The sequence below is a fragment of the Amblyomma maculatum genome, chromosome 3 (genome assembly GCF_055883805.1).
Source record: "Amblyomma maculatum isolate TAMU_Amacu chromosome 3, ASM5588380v1, whole genome shotgun sequence".
NCBI classification, from domain to species: domain Eukaryota; kingdom Metazoa; phylum Arthropoda; class Arachnida; order Ixodida; family Ixodidae; genus Amblyomma; species Amblyomma maculatum.
Window position 1 is genome coordinate 215,300,689 of NC_139346.1, and position 16,813 is coordinate 215,317,501.

Here is a 16,813-nt window from a genome sequence, read left to right on the forward strand (position 1 = left end):
CTCACCGGAGAGAACGGTCAGGCTAGCAGACAAGACAGGAAGCAGCAGTCAGGAGAAGACAGCAGAACAACAGACCAGAAATAAATATTCAATAAATGGAATGATGGTATAGTTAATCGATCTAAAACAAATTCAAGATATACGGAAAAAACTCTAGCCTGTTAGCAACTGCTACCGCTCCGTTTCAAAGGGGGCGCTCCTATATTCCATCCATCCCAAGGAGGTTTAAAAAAAAAAAAATGCCGGAGCAGGGGCCGCCTATATCTCCCAATGAGGGTAGAACAAGGCCCTTACGTAGACCATAGCGTAGGTGAAGCCGGCCATGTTACTATGGGCAAGAAACGGGAGCCGCATCTCTATGTATCTCTCTCGCCGAGCTTGATGCCTTGCCCCACCGTGGTTTTTAATTGTTATGGTGAACGTTGGTGGTAGTTAAGAGCGAATAGAAGTTATAATAGACATTGCAGAGGTAATAAATACAAATAATAATTATCCCACACCATGACTGCTAATGACTATGAAACGACCAGTATGTAAAACGACGACTTGGAATGACCGCGACTGATTGGAAACGAATAAAAATGCTTAGCGATGAATAATAATGACTACAGTGATCTGCCAGTCTTACCGCCAGGCGGCCTGCTCCCACATACTTTGCACATTTAGATCCTTGGGAAGCCTACAGCAAAACGTTGTGACCATCAGATTTTGTGAAAGCTGAGGTACAAGCTGAGACAGACTACGAGCTGTCAGCATGCGCCGCAATAGACAGATAAGTTTTCAATCTGCTCAAAAATTGGTACTCACAAGTGAAACGTAATCCCGGAGCCCTGTATCGCTCGATTTGTACAGGCGTACGCAACGAACGAAGCAAACATTTTTCGCTGCAACATCCAGAAACCACCGCGACAACTTCGCACCACGGCAGACAGCGTTTTTTTTTTTTTTTTTTTTTTTTACTATGGTAAGAACCTGGCTCGCGGCTTCAGCTCAGGGGCGTCCCCTCCACTCCAGCAGTTTTTCTTTTTTTAAACCTCCTTGATTCATCCGTACGTATTCATTTACGACTTCCAGTCATCGCTAACCAATCGTACACTACTGCTCTCTTCCGAGATTCGATCTTGAACATTACTTTATAGTCTTTTGCATGTCAGTATTTTCACTCGTCTTTTTGTCTTCCCTATCTAGGTCATTCATTGTTCATGCTTTGCAATGCGTCCCCCGAATTCTGCTGAACCACTGAGGCAACGGAGAAAATTTATAGCGTGGTTTCATGCCCACCCGTAGTGTCGAGAGGAGACATATTGAGTCACCTGAACACTTTTTAATTCCTTGGCAGCATATGAAATGCAATCAATGATATCTCCTGCCATTCACCTGCAGCATAGGAACAAATCTTGATTGCATGGTTTTTGTAACAGTCCACACTTATTATTCGCCTACAAATGCTAAAGAATAATAATTTGTAAGGGGTGTTTATTCGAAGTGCAGGTCGACCGATTAAAGATCGCTAGCTATCCTTTTCTCTGTGCCCCGTGAACTAGCTTGATCCGTTAGAAACTGAATATAGGGATGGGTCGCTCCGGAGCGAACAGGATCTTCGGAGCCGCTCCTTTCAAAGAGCGGGTGAGCCATTTGGCTCCACAAAGTCGGGGCCGGATCCGCTGGAGCCGTGGTGGTGGTGGTACAAACGTCGGATCTTTCGGAGTGCTGGTTCTCTCGTTCTGTGAACTTTTCCGTCACAGGAGGGTTAGGGTGCCTCGATACCAGCGCCGCCGTACGGCGGCGCGCTACATCGAGGCACCCTAAGGAGGGTACGACTTTCGCGCCATCTATTAGCGATGCAAGAAAGCAACCTCCTGCCCTTTCTCGCAGTCTTTTAAACTGATTGATTTATAGGAAGGGAAAGACGCGGTAACTGTCTCACTTGTTCTCTGTGGACACCTCAACCGCGCCGTAAGGGAAGAGAAGAAGGTGGGAGTGAAAATGAGAAAGAGGAGCTGTAGTGGAGTGCTACGGAGTAACTTCGACCACCTGGGGATCTTTAACGTGCGCTGACATCGCGGGGTAGGTCTTCCCTGATGGGGCTGGGACAAGTGGATCACCGCCACTTGCGGCGGGGGCTGGCCTGCCACCTAATTTTTATATGTTGTGGGCCGTCGTTGCACCCGCTACCGCTTCAATGGTGGGCGGCGGCTGTTGTGGCGCGCGTCTTTCTCTCCCTCTTCGTTTTCTTCTCTGTCTTCCGTTCTGTCTGCACGAGGCAGTGGCAGTGGTAAGACGCCCGACTACTGTGACGGAGTACCCGGGTTCAAACCCAACCTCGGCGTTGCGTTTCGATGGAGGCGAAACGAAGAGGCGTCCGTGTGCTGTGCGTCTTCTCGCACGCAGGGACAACACGTGCATTGTGTTATTGTGTTGTGGTGGCTGCGCAGCGGAGGCAGGGAAGGGGAGACGAACGCCGCGGACGCCATGAAAGAAAAAAAAAAGGCGTGCTACTCCGCACTAATTTTGTGGTAAAGTTGCCGAAGATCTCATGAAAGTGACAGCGTGTCGCGCAATAAACGCATTATTCATGTTCATAACAAATGTATCATACAACAAGCCTGCAGGCAAAGCATTTAATATTTTTCGCTCGCCGCAAAGAATGCACTATTTCTTGATCGCGAATGTAGGCAGCGATCGAGTCTCTCCAACGTCCTCCTTAACCTCTCCGGCACGAGCGACGAGCTGCCCTCGTTTTTATCATGCACTACGGCATGAGACATCTGCGGTCGGGGGGGGGGGGGGGGGGGGGGGGCTGTTAAGAGGAGGCAGAGAAGGGACAACAGGGTCTTGAAGATGAAATTGAAGGGCTTTACTTGAAAACGCTTTCTGCCTTTCCACTTATCTCTATCCGGCCCGCACAACGAGCTACCCCCACGTTTTTCTCCGGTAGCCCGGAGACAATGAACCATATCAAATCGGGCAAATTTCCAGGAAGCTCGACTCACGGGCACGTGCTCACGCGCAGCACGCTACGCAAACACGATTCAACACCACGACGCGAAAAATATACCGCATTAAAATGCAATTAAATTACTGGATATTTCGATTATTTAATTTCTTATGGCAATTTTAATTTCGCACCTTGTGACATTTTTGCAATAGCATATATTCATGTATTCGACAATTTGAATATGTCAATCAAATCCACATGGTATTTACCAGCGGAATTCGGCAGCTAAAGAAAAAAAATTACCGACGATTACGTTACTTCCTAATGCGAAATTTGAGCGCAGCAAATAAGCTGTTTCACCTTTTCGATAGATTGAGGCAAAGAAATCGAGCAACACATGTATGCGCTATCACAGAATTTTTTTTTATTTTTCACACGTATTTCTTTAATCTAACAGTTCTTGACTGTCATGAAGGAAGCTTTGTGGTCGGAGAAATAGACTGATATATGTTCGACTTGGTACACCAATGCTTGATTCTCAAAGACGAGATCTATACAAGTGCCTCGCGAGGTTGTCACAGCCGTGGGACGCGTTACGAGCGAGAGGAACGGGATGTTCTCCCACATAAGTGTGAAGAAATTCCTGTTTGTCTTCATGTCAACATTCGTCTCGCTCATGGCTCAGCAAGAACTGGCAGCGGCAATTTCGGCTCGGGCGGTGCACATATACAGATCCGCCGCCACCGATCTGGCTCTCTGATTGCCACCGCACAGGGGTTGCATTGGAGGAGGAGCGAAGAAAGGAACTAAGTTCGAGCCGGCGCTTTGACAACCGGAGACTCGCAGGAAGAGGGGGGAGGAGGGCGGCGTGTACACCCAGCGGCAAACGATGGGGGCAGAAGCGCGCGCAGCAAGCAGACAACGCGATGAAGGGAGGAGGGAAGAGATAGCAGCGACTGACTGATGCTGCTGACGCCGATAGTGAGTCAACCCCAGCTGCGGAGTTGGTTTCAGGAACAACGCCGCCGATGCCGACACAAACAATATGATACCCTCGCTTCCGCAGCGCCAAGAACCAGGTCTAGCCGTGGGAAGGTGGTCACGTATTCGTCGACGTGCCGGGGCCTACGTGAAATAACCGGCGCGTCGGCAACTGAAAAGCACCCTATCCGCCACACAAAAACAGGGGGGGGGGGGGGGGGGGGGACCCTCCCCTCCTCTTTCTGCATGGCGGCGACGGTGTTCTATGCAGTCACGTTATCTTGACTCTCTAGCGGCGTCAGCGGCATCCAGCGGTATCAGTCGGTTGCTGCTAGCGCTGGGAGGATGAAAGGGGGGCGGAGCTGGTTACGAGGCCGACGACGACCCGACACCGACGCCGACGCGAAACCCAGGAACGGACGCCAAAGAGCTGCGCTCTAAAAAAAAAGTTTAGTAGGCTGGCGCGGTAACATTCACGTTTGGCTAATGCGCGCTGCCTGAAATTGCGGCGAACCGCTAGAAACACAATCTAGATGTGCCAGCAAACCAGATGTTTCATTAGTCCGAATCAAAATTCAAAGTAAAAATCTGCTGAACTATGCATGTCCACTGAAAGTCACATTATAACATCGAAGTTGTGTACACTGTGTGATATCTTCACGACCACACAAAGGTAAGGTCATGAGGATATCCACTAAAAGATTATCTTTTAATAATGGACGCATGGACATCTCATGGGTGTACAAAAATGACGTTTGATATTGAGACCTTTTGTGAAGATCCTATGGATATTGATGGTTGCGTGGGGTTACGCACTAAGAACTGGCACACAAACGCTACTTCGTCATTTTTATGCCAAGCTAAGGTAGCCTGCGCAGGCTAACTTTAGCCTTGTAGCTGACGCGCGTGAAGGGCTAGAATCACAGTTACTGAATACCGTATCCAAAAATGCTCTCCTTGGGTTGCGAAGTTTCGGTGCACGTTAAAGATCCCGAGGTGGTCGAAATTACTCCGGAGCACCCACTACGGCACCCCTTTCTCTCTTCCCGCTTTCGCTCCCACCTTCCTCCCTTTCGGCGCGGTTCAGGTGTCCACAGAACAAGTGTGACAGATATAGCGCGCCTTTCCTTTCCTGTGAACCAATTATTATTATTGGGTTGTTGCGAGCATTTGCACTTCCTTCCTCCATGATGCGTACTATAGCGCACTGCCGTGGGGGATTGCTGCTCCTGGCCCTATACGAACGGGACTGGCACTGCCGCAACTACTGCCGTAAACGCGGGACGTTTTTAAACAACATTTATGCAGCTAATATTCTAGAGCACTGTAACGCAGCTATGGTAGCAGTGGGTTATTTTTCCAGGAATGGAAGAAAATAATTTTTTTTCTTCATGTTTCCATGGTACCTCGGCCAGAAATGGCTGGTGGATCGGGCTCTACATGAAGTACAAGCCCGTGGACTCCTTGACTAGTAGAGAACCACCTGAAGACTTTTTTTTTAGTTATTTAATGAAGTTAATTCCATCCATCCATTCATGGTACCATACATTTGCCGCGGCAGTTGGTAAAGCTGGCGAGCAAGGGAGCGCTTTCTTTCCCGTTATATTGCCAGATACTCTAAAACAATAGCTGTATAATACTAAGGTTTTAGGTTTTAAAATGTCTAGTACACGAAAACACACTCTCTCTTCAACTTTCAATGCATCAACGAAAAATTACTGAGGTTACTCTAACTTTGTCGCAATTTTCATAGAGGTGCTGGCAACCATTCCTAACTGATAGCGCGAAGTTGGCGAAGTGGCGAGCTGTTTGCATCGAACAGTTATTTGCTTGTTGTGGTCTAATGCTATGAACTTACAGCACCTTTATGGTTTGACGTCTGGGACGAACATATTTTTTGCCTTTACTGGGCAAGCAGTCGTGTCAGCATAGGCCTACGTAATGGTTGCGGATTCTCTCTTGCAAAATTGACGCATGGAGCTTCTGTGTTTCAGTAAAGTGATTTGCTGAAGGTGAGCCGCCGACATGTTATGCAGTATTCTGAGGAATACTAATTAATTCTTTGTTCAAACAGTATCAACGCTGAATCAGCTCCCAGTGACTGGCTGACTGTTACAAAATTAATATTTGAAAACCGTAGCATAACTGACGTCTCTTCAAACGCGAGTGTCCGCTGCCCCGTCCGCAGTATATATATACATATATATTTTTTTCTTTTTTTTTCTGTTTTTGCCGTCAGGTTCTGTTAAAATCCCATCGCCTTAATGCCGAAAATCTAAAAGGGAATCAAGCAAGCAAGCCGAGGCATCGCGACAGAGCGAAGGCTCCGAGGGCAACGGCAGAGAAGAGTGCAGATAAAATTCCCACCTACAGCGCCCCAAGAAAGGAAAAAGAATGAATGCGAAGCGGACTTCTTCAAAGGTATACAAATTTCGGATGCTATTGTTTTGTTGCAGTGAAAGTGAGTTTTCACCATCTGTCAATAGCGCCGCAGGCATGGGTAGCATATTAATTCAGTTGCCGAGTGCTCTGACAGAAGAGATGTACTGCATTATACTTTTATTCTTTGTTAGTATGCAAGCGTTCCAGTGGTGTGAAAGTAGTCTGGCGTGGACATGCTCTGGCACAGTGCCGTTGTCATTAGCGGCCGTTTTGCCCCCGCTTGTACTAATTTGACGTTTTGGTTCTGTGACACCAGAGCGACCATTTTAGCTCACCTTAACCATCTCAGCCTGTTGCATGGACTTCGCTCAGTGTTTTGTTGACTTGCATTGACTTCATTATTTCTGCACCCTTGCTGCAGCGGGGAAAGTGGAAACGTGGAAAGCAGCAAAAGCCGACTTCGACATTTGGTCCTGGTTAGTGACTTATGAACACTGCTTGCTTGTTTATGGGCTGCATTTGTATGCTTTTAAAGTAGGATGTAATATACTGTATTTTGTATATCGGTGTATTGCGAATGTGTCGTTGCTTTTTCACAGATCGACAAGGTTGTGAAGAACCAGAAACAGCAGAGACCCAAGAACAGACTGAACAAGGTAAACCCTAAACAGCCAACTTTGATCAAACACACTTCTTCATGCTATTTTTTCCATTTTCATTGTTGTTTCTTGAGGCTCGCCTGACAAATGCTGCAGTTGTATGGATTTATGGAAGGCTTATACAGTGAGCAGGGTAAATGAGACCAGCTGACTTGTATTTGTGTTCGATGTGTTGTGAAGACGTGTATACACTCGTTCACTGGCTATGGTAGCCAGCTGATCCCATACATAGCAGCTGTTTTCCATTGGAGATTAAAGACCGACATTTGCTGTGCAATGTCAGTGGTCTTCAAAGACCCCCAAGAGCTCTCCGCTATTGGGGGGTTTCACATGACGTCATCCGCAAGGGGTACTGGCGGCTACTGGGCAGGCTAATATTGCCTTGGTCATCCACAGCCGGTCTCGAGGGAGAGCGTGTGCTCTCCCTCGAGACCAGCCGTGGGTGCGTGGTAGCGCGACTGTGACACGCGGTGCAATTGTTTTGCGCGTGTCGGCGTAAATATGGGCTCAGTGCATACGCGCGTGATCGACCGTGGTAGCGCGACTGTGACACACGGTGCGATTGTTTTGCATGTGTCGGCGTAAATATGGGCTCAGTGCATACGCGCGTGATCGACATGGAGCAGAGAAGCGCCGATATTTTGAAAAGGTTCGACTGTGCGGCGAAATCGACCCTTACGACTACGATGATTCCGACGTGCGGTACATGGGACTGCTATCGCGAGTTGAGTTGAATTCACCGACATAAAAAACTGTCTTTTGCATGGAACAAGTTTTGTGATGTGATACCAGTTTAAAGCTTATAAATCTTTGGAAGTATACAATTTTCTGACGAGCAGGTTGGTGCAAGAACCATGCGTCAGGGTGCTTGCTGACGGATGACGCATCATTCTGCATTGTTCTCGGAAAGGTCAGGGATTTGCGGCGTGGGTGCTCATGTAGCTAGCCTATAAATATTACCACTTTGATCTAAATTTAAAAAGCTGCAGATTGATCTAACGGAATCGCTGCGTACGGTTTCACCGAAGATCGATTTCTCATCGCGTTCATTTGTAGCATAGTGCACGCTGAACGGAAAAGCATTTTCGCTGTGCCATCCATGCTGTGAGTGCGGAAAGTTTCTTATGGACAGTTTTACTGCTCAAATATTGCAGCGAAAGGTCTTTATTAGTGTGCAGAACCTGTGTCTGTAAAGCTTGTGCATTAAGTCCACTACAGATACCAAAAATGTGTTGCCGCAGTCGGGTGTTTTCTTTTTATATAACTGGGCTGTCCAAGCCTTCTCGATTGATACGCCCAAATCATTTCGCTCTGCGTCTTGTTGTGAACTCTTCGGTTTTCCTCACACACTGGTTGGTAGCAACTTTGGGAATGAAAAAAAAAAAAAGCTGAGATAGACATCGTTCTTGTCCCCGCACCCTTTTTTTGAGTGATTACTACACCTAAACACGGCACAGTTCACCACTGCTGGCACTCGGGAGCTGCGCGAGGCGACGCAGCGCAAAACACTGCCAACTTGCTCAGCACAGACAGATCCACGTACGGAGGTGGTCGCAGGCACTATTAACACCGTGCAATTATCTTGCGGGTCACTTCCGATGGTGTCTGTATCCCATGGCGAACTTGAGACTGGGAGCAGGAGCCTCGGGTGTGTGAACGACCGTGAAAATGCCGTTCTAGACCGCGCGCCGCTAGCGCCGTCTGGAAGCACGGCTTCAGTGAAACTCCCCTATAGCAACACTTCCCTACTTTTCGACTCATTGTTTCCTTCCCTTAGGGCACGTTTTTGGCACTCACCAAGAGTGGTACATTCAGCGGACCTTTCACCTTAAGACTGAGCTACATGTGAGCGAAAATAAGAGCGACGCGACAAGGCACCGCGGCAAAAGCGATCGTTCGCTCCGTCGCCTACTGGGCAAGATACATGCACGCGACAGTGTGAACCGTTGGCATCGCGAAACGGCGGCGACGCTCTGTGTTGCTTGCCTAGTACACCGCCAAACTATTTGCAAATGAAACAACTGCCATAACAATTGCAAGGATTAAAGTGTTTTTCAGCAACATGCAAAACAAAATACGTTCACAACACACAGTATCGAATTTGAAGCGTTGAACATGTGTTAACTTGCGCTGCACAAGTGGTCACTTGAGCTTTTGTCTTTTTGGTTGAGATTAGACTTTCGTTGAATCCTTGGCATTCACCAAGCAAGAAATTTACGCAGCAATGCACAATCATAATGCGACACTGCAGAAAAACAGAAAGCATGCGAAATGAGTGGCAGTGACGTACGCTTCGCGTTCATGCTATTAGCTGACCGAGCATGCACTTCCGGGCGAACGAGTGAAATTTTCTATTTCGGCGGATCCGAGTAACGAGCCAAGCGACACATGCATTTCTATTCGCGCGGCACGCGAATTTTCGCATACATGTAGCTCAGTCTTTAGTTACAATTATTATTTGTTCAAACATTGTTGCGCTTAAGAAAAGCCGACATAGAAAATGATACGAGACACAGGTGCACAATGTTTGCACTCCTGCATCTCACATCGTTTTCTACATCGGTTTTTCTTAAGCGCAACGATGTTTGAATATGTCAATCACCAACTAGCCCAACTAGAAACCATCTTGACAATTATTATAATTATGTGCTTTGTTTGGCATTGTCATTAACAATAAGTTAAGAAATTGGACAAAACATTTACTATTGGTCCACAACTACCTCCATAGGATTTGCACAGCCTCACTTGTAAGTTTTGACACAGTGCAAATTAAAAAAACATTGGATCGATCTTGTATAGCTCTTAAAATCGAAAACCTGCCTTTGCTTTCTTGTGGGGGTTGTTAAGGTTGAAAGTTTTCATGTTTCTTACGGATCAATTATGGTATGTTGTTGGGAGACCAAAAAAAGGGAAGTAGTAAGCCAGCAGGAAATTATCCTAGTTTGCATTGAACAACCAAGACCAAAAGGCAGGTGATTTCCACAAAAGAAAAGACACAGTGTCTGAGATATTTGTAGTTTGAGATTTCTATTCTGTGTAGCTATAGACATTATTTTTTTTTTTTTTTTTGCCTTCTTTGATCGCTGCTTCGTGGTGCCCTTTAAATCCTTATATACTTGAATCATAAGTCAAATGAATACCTGTAATGATGCGACATGAGGCACTGGTGATAAGATGATTCCCTATCCAATTGTTGGTGCTGCCACGCTTCCATCCATCTGGAACGGCAGGTGAAATGCAAAAAACATTTGTGCTGTAACCCGTAGCCCGTATTAAGTTATAGTTACTTTGTACAGCTGGCGTGAGCAGGACTTATTTTTTAAGCTCCTGCCCCGTCCCCTTTTTGGGCTCAATGGTGGGTAGCTGGCACTGTGGCCAAACAGCATACTTAATTTATGGCTTCCTCTTCAAAACAAAATCATCGCCTAACAAAAGTAAGGTAGACTGAAGTAACCTCTGAATTCTTTCATAGAAATCGAGAAGTGTTCCCCAAATGCCATGTGTTCACAGCGAAGAACCAGAAAAGCCAGCCCGCATGGTATTTCTGTTCCATGTGTCTAAATCTCAACACATGCCCTAGGACCAGGATACAAAGTATCAATATTAGATAGCGGGGACCTGCTGCTTGAATTTCGAAGCAAAGACCAATGTGACAATATTCGAAAGCTTGAGTCATTTGGGGACATTTCTATCACAGTGTCTCTTCACAGATCATTAAATACTGTCCGTGGAGTAATGTCTGAGAACGACTTCATGAATCTTACGGAAGAATAAATGCTTGTGGGACTCAAAGAACAACATGTAGCTAATGTCCAGAGAAATAAAATAAGAAAAGATGACAAGGAAATACCAACGAAACACGTGCTCGCGCTTGCCACCTCTACACTCCCCGAATCGATCGAAGTAGGGTACATTAAAGTGACTGCCTGACATTACAGTCCCAATCCAAGACACTGTTTCAGTTGCCACCGTTTCGGCCATGGCTCACAGAGCTGCCGTGGCCGTCCAAAATGTGCAAGGTGTGCTGGAACTGACCATACTTCTAACAACTGTGCTACTGTGCCGCATTGTTCTAACTGTGATGGGGACCACCCCGCCTACTCCAGGTCGTGCCAATCCTGGAAAATGAAAAAGAAATCATAACTTTAAAAACAACAGAAAACATCACCTTCAAAGCACGGGAACAACTGAAAAAGAAAAACCCTTTTGTCATTACAGCGAAGGCTGACTACTCCAAGGTGGCGCGTGGGGCAATGCCTCAGGCAGGAACACCCCCACCGCAGGCAGGGACAGTGAAAGCTTCCCTGCCATCTGAAAAACGGGGCCCACCGGCCTCTCAACCGGCGGCCTAAAAGGCGTCTTCCCAGAAGAAGCCTGAAACTCGGGAACATCCGCAGCTTCCCTGCAGATGTCCGGTGCCTCCAAACAGGCGATAGACACTAGTCCTTGTTCACCGCCGCTTCCGTGCCGTCACAACTCCCTTAAAAAGAAAGGGAGAAACCCCAAATAACAGGTCCTGACAGACCCGAAACCTAGATTTTCTTTTAGTAGGAAAACCCACCTAACATGGCATTCCTCATTCGTTAGAACTGTCGAGATTTTATTGATAACTACAGTGACATAAAAGATTTTTTAAACGCTTTCTGTCCATTTGCCATCTGTTTACAAGAAACTAACTGAGGACCTGAACAGAAAAACATTTTTAAAAATTTTGAAGTCTTTCGGTGCGACCATGAGCAGTCCGGTAGGTTATCAGGAGGTGTCGCTATTATTATTCAGATTGAGGTTGCAACCAGACAAATCAGCCTTAAGATTTAATATGAAGCTGTAACTGTTATTACTCTGCCTTTTAAAACAATAACAATATGCTGTGTATATCTTCAGCCACATTTAGCAGTAAACCTTCATGACTTGGAACTTCTAGACCAGCTGCCAGAGCCTTATCTGCTGGTTGGCAATATTTTAATTCCCATTCAGTTTTTTTTTTTTTTTAGGAATAAGGAATTAACTGATACTAGGGGACGTATTTTAGATTTTATTTTAGGCAACAACATCTGTCATCTGTTTGCTGAACACTGGAAAGCAAGCATATTGCTTACCGACCTCTGGAAAAATGAGCTGTTTAGATTTATCCCTCTGCTCACCATCGATTTTTAGTGATTTTCATAGGGATGTTATAGACAACCCTGATAGGAGCGATCATCTGCCTGTTGTTACTAACCTTTTATCTTCTCCATCAATCATTCCTTGCAAACCATATCGCTGGAAGCTTCAGCCAACTGGTCATTGTTCAAATCGGAAGCGAACTTAGATGAAATTTTTTTCAGATAGCCTCAGTGTGGATGAATGAAATAATCTGTTCATGACCCGTTTTCTTACTGCTGCTCATCTTGCTATTCCCCAGTCCTCGGGCATAGTACGATACAATCATGAACTGTGGTACATACAAGAATGTAACGCAGCAAAAAAAAAAAAAAAAGCCTGGGGTGGGGTGCCTTTCGCAGATACCCTACCCACAAGAACCTTATGAACTTTAAGAAATCAAGAGCAAAAGCAAAATATATTTGTCGCAGTGCAGAGAAGGCATCTTGGAAAGACTATGCTTCCTCTATCAACAGTTCTGTCGCATCCAAAAAAGTATGAGAACAAGTTCACAAACTGGGATGGTACCTACTTCTCGCACGCAGTACCTCTCCAAACACCTCCAGATATGCAAATTAGTATGAAAGAGCAGGCCGATATATTCGGTGACCATTTCTGTGGAGTGTCTAGCTCCGCTCACTATACAGAAGCGTTCTGAAGATATAAAGCCACAGCTGAAAAACAGACTTCCAACTAGTGGCAATGAACATTTCAACGGTTTAATTAGAATACATCTACTGGCAAAAAGACTGCTCCAGGCCCCGACGAAATACGTTATGAAATGCTGTCCCACCTCTCTGAACCGTATGCCGAAGCGCTTTTTAAAGTTCTTCTACAAGATATGGGTATTAGGAAAAATACCAGAGGTATGGAAAAAAGCTCTTGTGGTACCATTCTTGAAGCCTGGCAAACCGCCAACAGCGCCTAGCAGTTATAGGCCAATAGCATTAACTAGCTGTCTTGCTAAATTCATTGAGAGTGTTCTTAATATTAGAATAATGATTACCATTAAATCCCGAGAGCTTCTTGACATTCATCAGTGTGGATTTAAGAAAGCGTGCTGTACAATTGACCACCTTCTTCGTCTAGAAAATACTGTCAGAGAAGCATTTATACACAATGTCTTGCAGTCTTCTTCGATTTCGAAAAGGCCTGTAACACAACTTGGCGGTTTGGAATCCTCCGTGACCATGCAGACTTGGGCATCCGTGGAAGGATGCTAAATGTTTTGACTTCCTCTCTAATTGGTCATTTAATATTCGTCTAGGCACAACTATGTCTAAAACATTTACACAAGAGAAGGGTGTACCACAGGGATGTGTGTTAAGCACTCCACTGTTTGTTGTGAAATTGAATGGAATGGTCTAAAATTCGTTATGTATTCAGTTTACATTGATGACCTGGCAAATTGCCTGCACATCATTCAGCGTATCATCATGTGAGAGGCAAATACAGATAATATTGTGACGTGGCGGCAAGCGATGACAACAGGAGAACAGAGGACGGAGAGAAGATGTTCGATGGTCGTGAGATGACGTTTAATGAATCTGTGAGCGGGCCTAGCGCGTGCGCTCCTGCCCGCACCACTGCCGTCTGCTGAACTGCCTGTAAAACAAGAACACAAATTTTAGGTCTGACATATGATAAAAAGCTCATATTCTTGCCACACATAAACCAGCTAATGAAAAAAGCTCCTCAATCTCGTAATATTCTAAGTACTGTCATGAAAATGCTGGGGCTCTGATAGGAATTGCCTTTTGCATGTTTACTGCTCTGTTGTATGCTCCTGTTTAGATTATGGATGCATTGTATATGGCTCTGCTAGGCCATCATATTTAAAAAGACTGGACCCAGTACATAATTTAGGCCTCCGACTATCAGCCGGTGCATACAGAACATCCCCTGTAAATAGTCTATATGGGGAAACCGATGAACCACCCCTCACAGATAGAAGAATGACGCTTACATGTGCATATGAATTAAAGGGACAGAACACTGTAATTTAGGTCTCAAATTTTTTCCGGCGCAATGGAAAGGTTAATGTCTAACATGTTCGATTCCATTGCGGTTTTGGTAGGAACACTGCAGAAAAATTTTTCAGATAATTTTTCGATCGGTGCATGCGCCCGTTTTTATGTAGTCTGATGCTGGAAACCATGAGCAACTACCGTGATGACGACTGGTGGTCGACAAAAAGACGTGCCGAAAACAAAAATAAATTTTACTCGTTAGACAGTAATTAGACATTTTTTTTGCTTAGAGTAACATCCTTTTCAGTTTCACACTCATGGCTGTTATGGCACGATAACGCACGCCTCGTCGACGAAGTTCTAGTGGGCAGTATCATTGCTTCATTCACGGAATTCCAAACACTGTGGCACTATCTAGTGGCAAAACATGAAAGCATGCCTCTCGTGGTGCGAAAAGAGGGGTGGTTTTTATTTAACGCAGTGGAGAGAGCGCAGAATATAATTATGACAAGCACTCCTAGAAGAAAAAAGAACAGTGTACATTTATGGAAATCAGCTATATTTTGCTGACATGTAGTCGCGTGGAGTACAACAATGAAAGTAATAGGGTTTCTCCGCTAGATAGCGCCTCAGTTGTTTTTATGCGATTTTCAATGACAAATTAAAATTATAAAGACTCTTTTCTTTGATTTGTAGTGCTCGATCTGTACTATATGAGGCAAGGTCTTTTCATCTCCACCATAATCTCGACATATTTTGGGCAGTGTTTTGTCTTTAAAGATAAGGTCCCTGCCGAAACACCTTTGTTATAGTACTGTCATTACAACAGCACCATCTAGAACACATTTCAGCAACAAACCTCATGCCATCAGAGCACTAATTCTTCACTTTGAAGAAATATGCAGAGAATTGGATATAGTGGATACTCTTCCCAATGTTGCACAGACACCGAACCCACTTCCGCCATGGTACAGCTTTCCCAATGTATGTGGCTCCACGTTAACATGCTTTTGTAAAAAGCAAACTCCACATGAGCACATATTACAACAGTTTGTTTGCAATATATGAAACGTACAAGCAGTATACAGCATTTTATATTGATGGTACGAAAACAAAAAATTACGTTGGAAGCACAATAATTCACAACAAATGTGAACAAACAGGTGATGAACAAACAAAAATTGATGAGCATTCAGGTAGTCACCTGAATGCTCATCAATTTTCACTGCGGAATGTTATGCCTTCTCGGTAGCAATAGAAAAAATTATTTAAAAAAACTTCAAATACTGTATTATTTACTGACTCTCTAAGTGTAATTATGGCACTGCACCACAAAAATGCAACAAAGCCCTTAATTAGGGCTATTATCCACAATATCGTAAAAGCTGGTGAAAAAGGACAGGTTATAAAATTCTGCTTGGTCCCTAGCCACATATTGATGGCTTTTTGGGTTCCTTGAGGGAATAGTTCGAGAACCCCTTTCCTAGCAAGTAGAATGTAAACTGTTGGCTGCATTCTCAGCGTCGCAAATGACATGTTCTAGCAGAAGCTGAGCAACAGAGAGGACAGGCTGAGCAAGCATGACAAGTCACATGCCTAAATCACCAGCAATCAACTTTTACGAGATATTGGAGAAGAAAATAAGCATGGAGAATCTCAAATATCTCCTAGAGTCTGGGCACCTAGTTTCCAGGGCAGTAAGTATATTGCTGATCCGCACCATGCAGTCAGCAGCAGCTATAGTTAGCACAAGTAACAATTTGACGAGGGGAGAGGGAAAGGAGCTGATTTTAGTGGCAGCAATTCTGATTGCTGGTAACTTGGCAATGTACATTACTTCAGAACAATTCTTGCAATGGGCCCTGCTATGGTGGTGCGGTGGCTAGGGCGCTCGACTACTGTTGCGGGATCGAATCCCGGCCGCGGCTGCCGCTTTTCACTGGGGGTGAAAAGCCAGGTGCTCGTGTGCTGTGCGATGTCAGTGCACATTAAAGAACCCCAGGTTGTCCAAATTCCTGGAGCCCTCCACTACGGCATCTTTAATAGCCTGAGTCTCTTTGGGGCTTAAAACCTCATTAACCAACCAACCAACCAATTCTTGCGGTGGGTACTTTCAAAAATTTTTTCCACTGAAATCTCTGCGAGCATGTTACTGCTGGAGCCCATTGTTAGGGCCTGCAATGTTTTCTAAATAAACATCGTGAGGTCAATCTTGAGCATTTCGTTTGAATAGGTTACATTTGTATTGTTTCAATTTTGGAATGTTGCAAATTTTGACTTGCTTGTTGGAAGTCTACTGATTTTAATTGTTATTGTTCCTCTTTCAAGGTATTGATCAGCCTGTTTCTAGGTGCACACGGCAGAAGAAAGCATTGGCAGAGACACCTCGGTCTTCAGCTAAGGCAAGAGCCAAAGAGAAGGGTATGGAATGTGAAACCCAAGAGCCATCAGCTGATGAACCTGTTGCAAGTACATCTGCAACTGCTACCTCCCGAGTCATGGTGGCAGGATCTAAGGACGTATGTATTGTGTGCTTAGTATGCTGTAATATGTTTTTTTTTAACGTTACATTGGTATTGGCATATGCCTGAACAAAGAAAATTGCCACCTTTGTAAAGGCAGTTTAGGGTTTTGCATTTCATGATTGCCCTGCTGCTGTGGTTCAGTGCTTAATGAGCTTGACTACTGCGCTGGTGAAGCCAGGTTTGATCTCGGTTGTGGTAGCCACATTTTGTTATTTT

General features: G+C 45.1%; 1 protein-coding gene across 1 annotated transcript in view; it reads left to right on the forward strand.

Moving 5' to 3' along the window:
• Positions 1 to 5,683: 5,683 nt before the first annotated feature.
• LOC146197691 (putative RNA-binding protein EEED8.10) overlaps positions 5,684 to 16,813 on the forward strand; it is a 70,941-nt gene continuing 59,811 nt past the window's right edge. Inside the window, exons 1-5 of the mRNA XM_084599591.1 lie at positions 5,684 to 5,931; positions 6,159 to 6,340; positions 6,723 to 6,777; positions 6,901 to 6,957; positions 16,401 to 16,591. Coding sequence (XP_084455717.1) covers positions 6,314 to 6,340; positions 6,723 to 6,777; positions 6,901 to 6,957; positions 16,401 to 16,591 — 330 coding nt within the window. The 5' untranslated portion in view covers positions 5,684 to 5,931; positions 6,159 to 6,313. The remainder of the gene's footprint in view (positions 5,932 to 6,158; positions 6,341 to 6,722; positions 6,778 to 6,900; positions 6,958 to 16,400; positions 16,592 to 16,813) is intronic.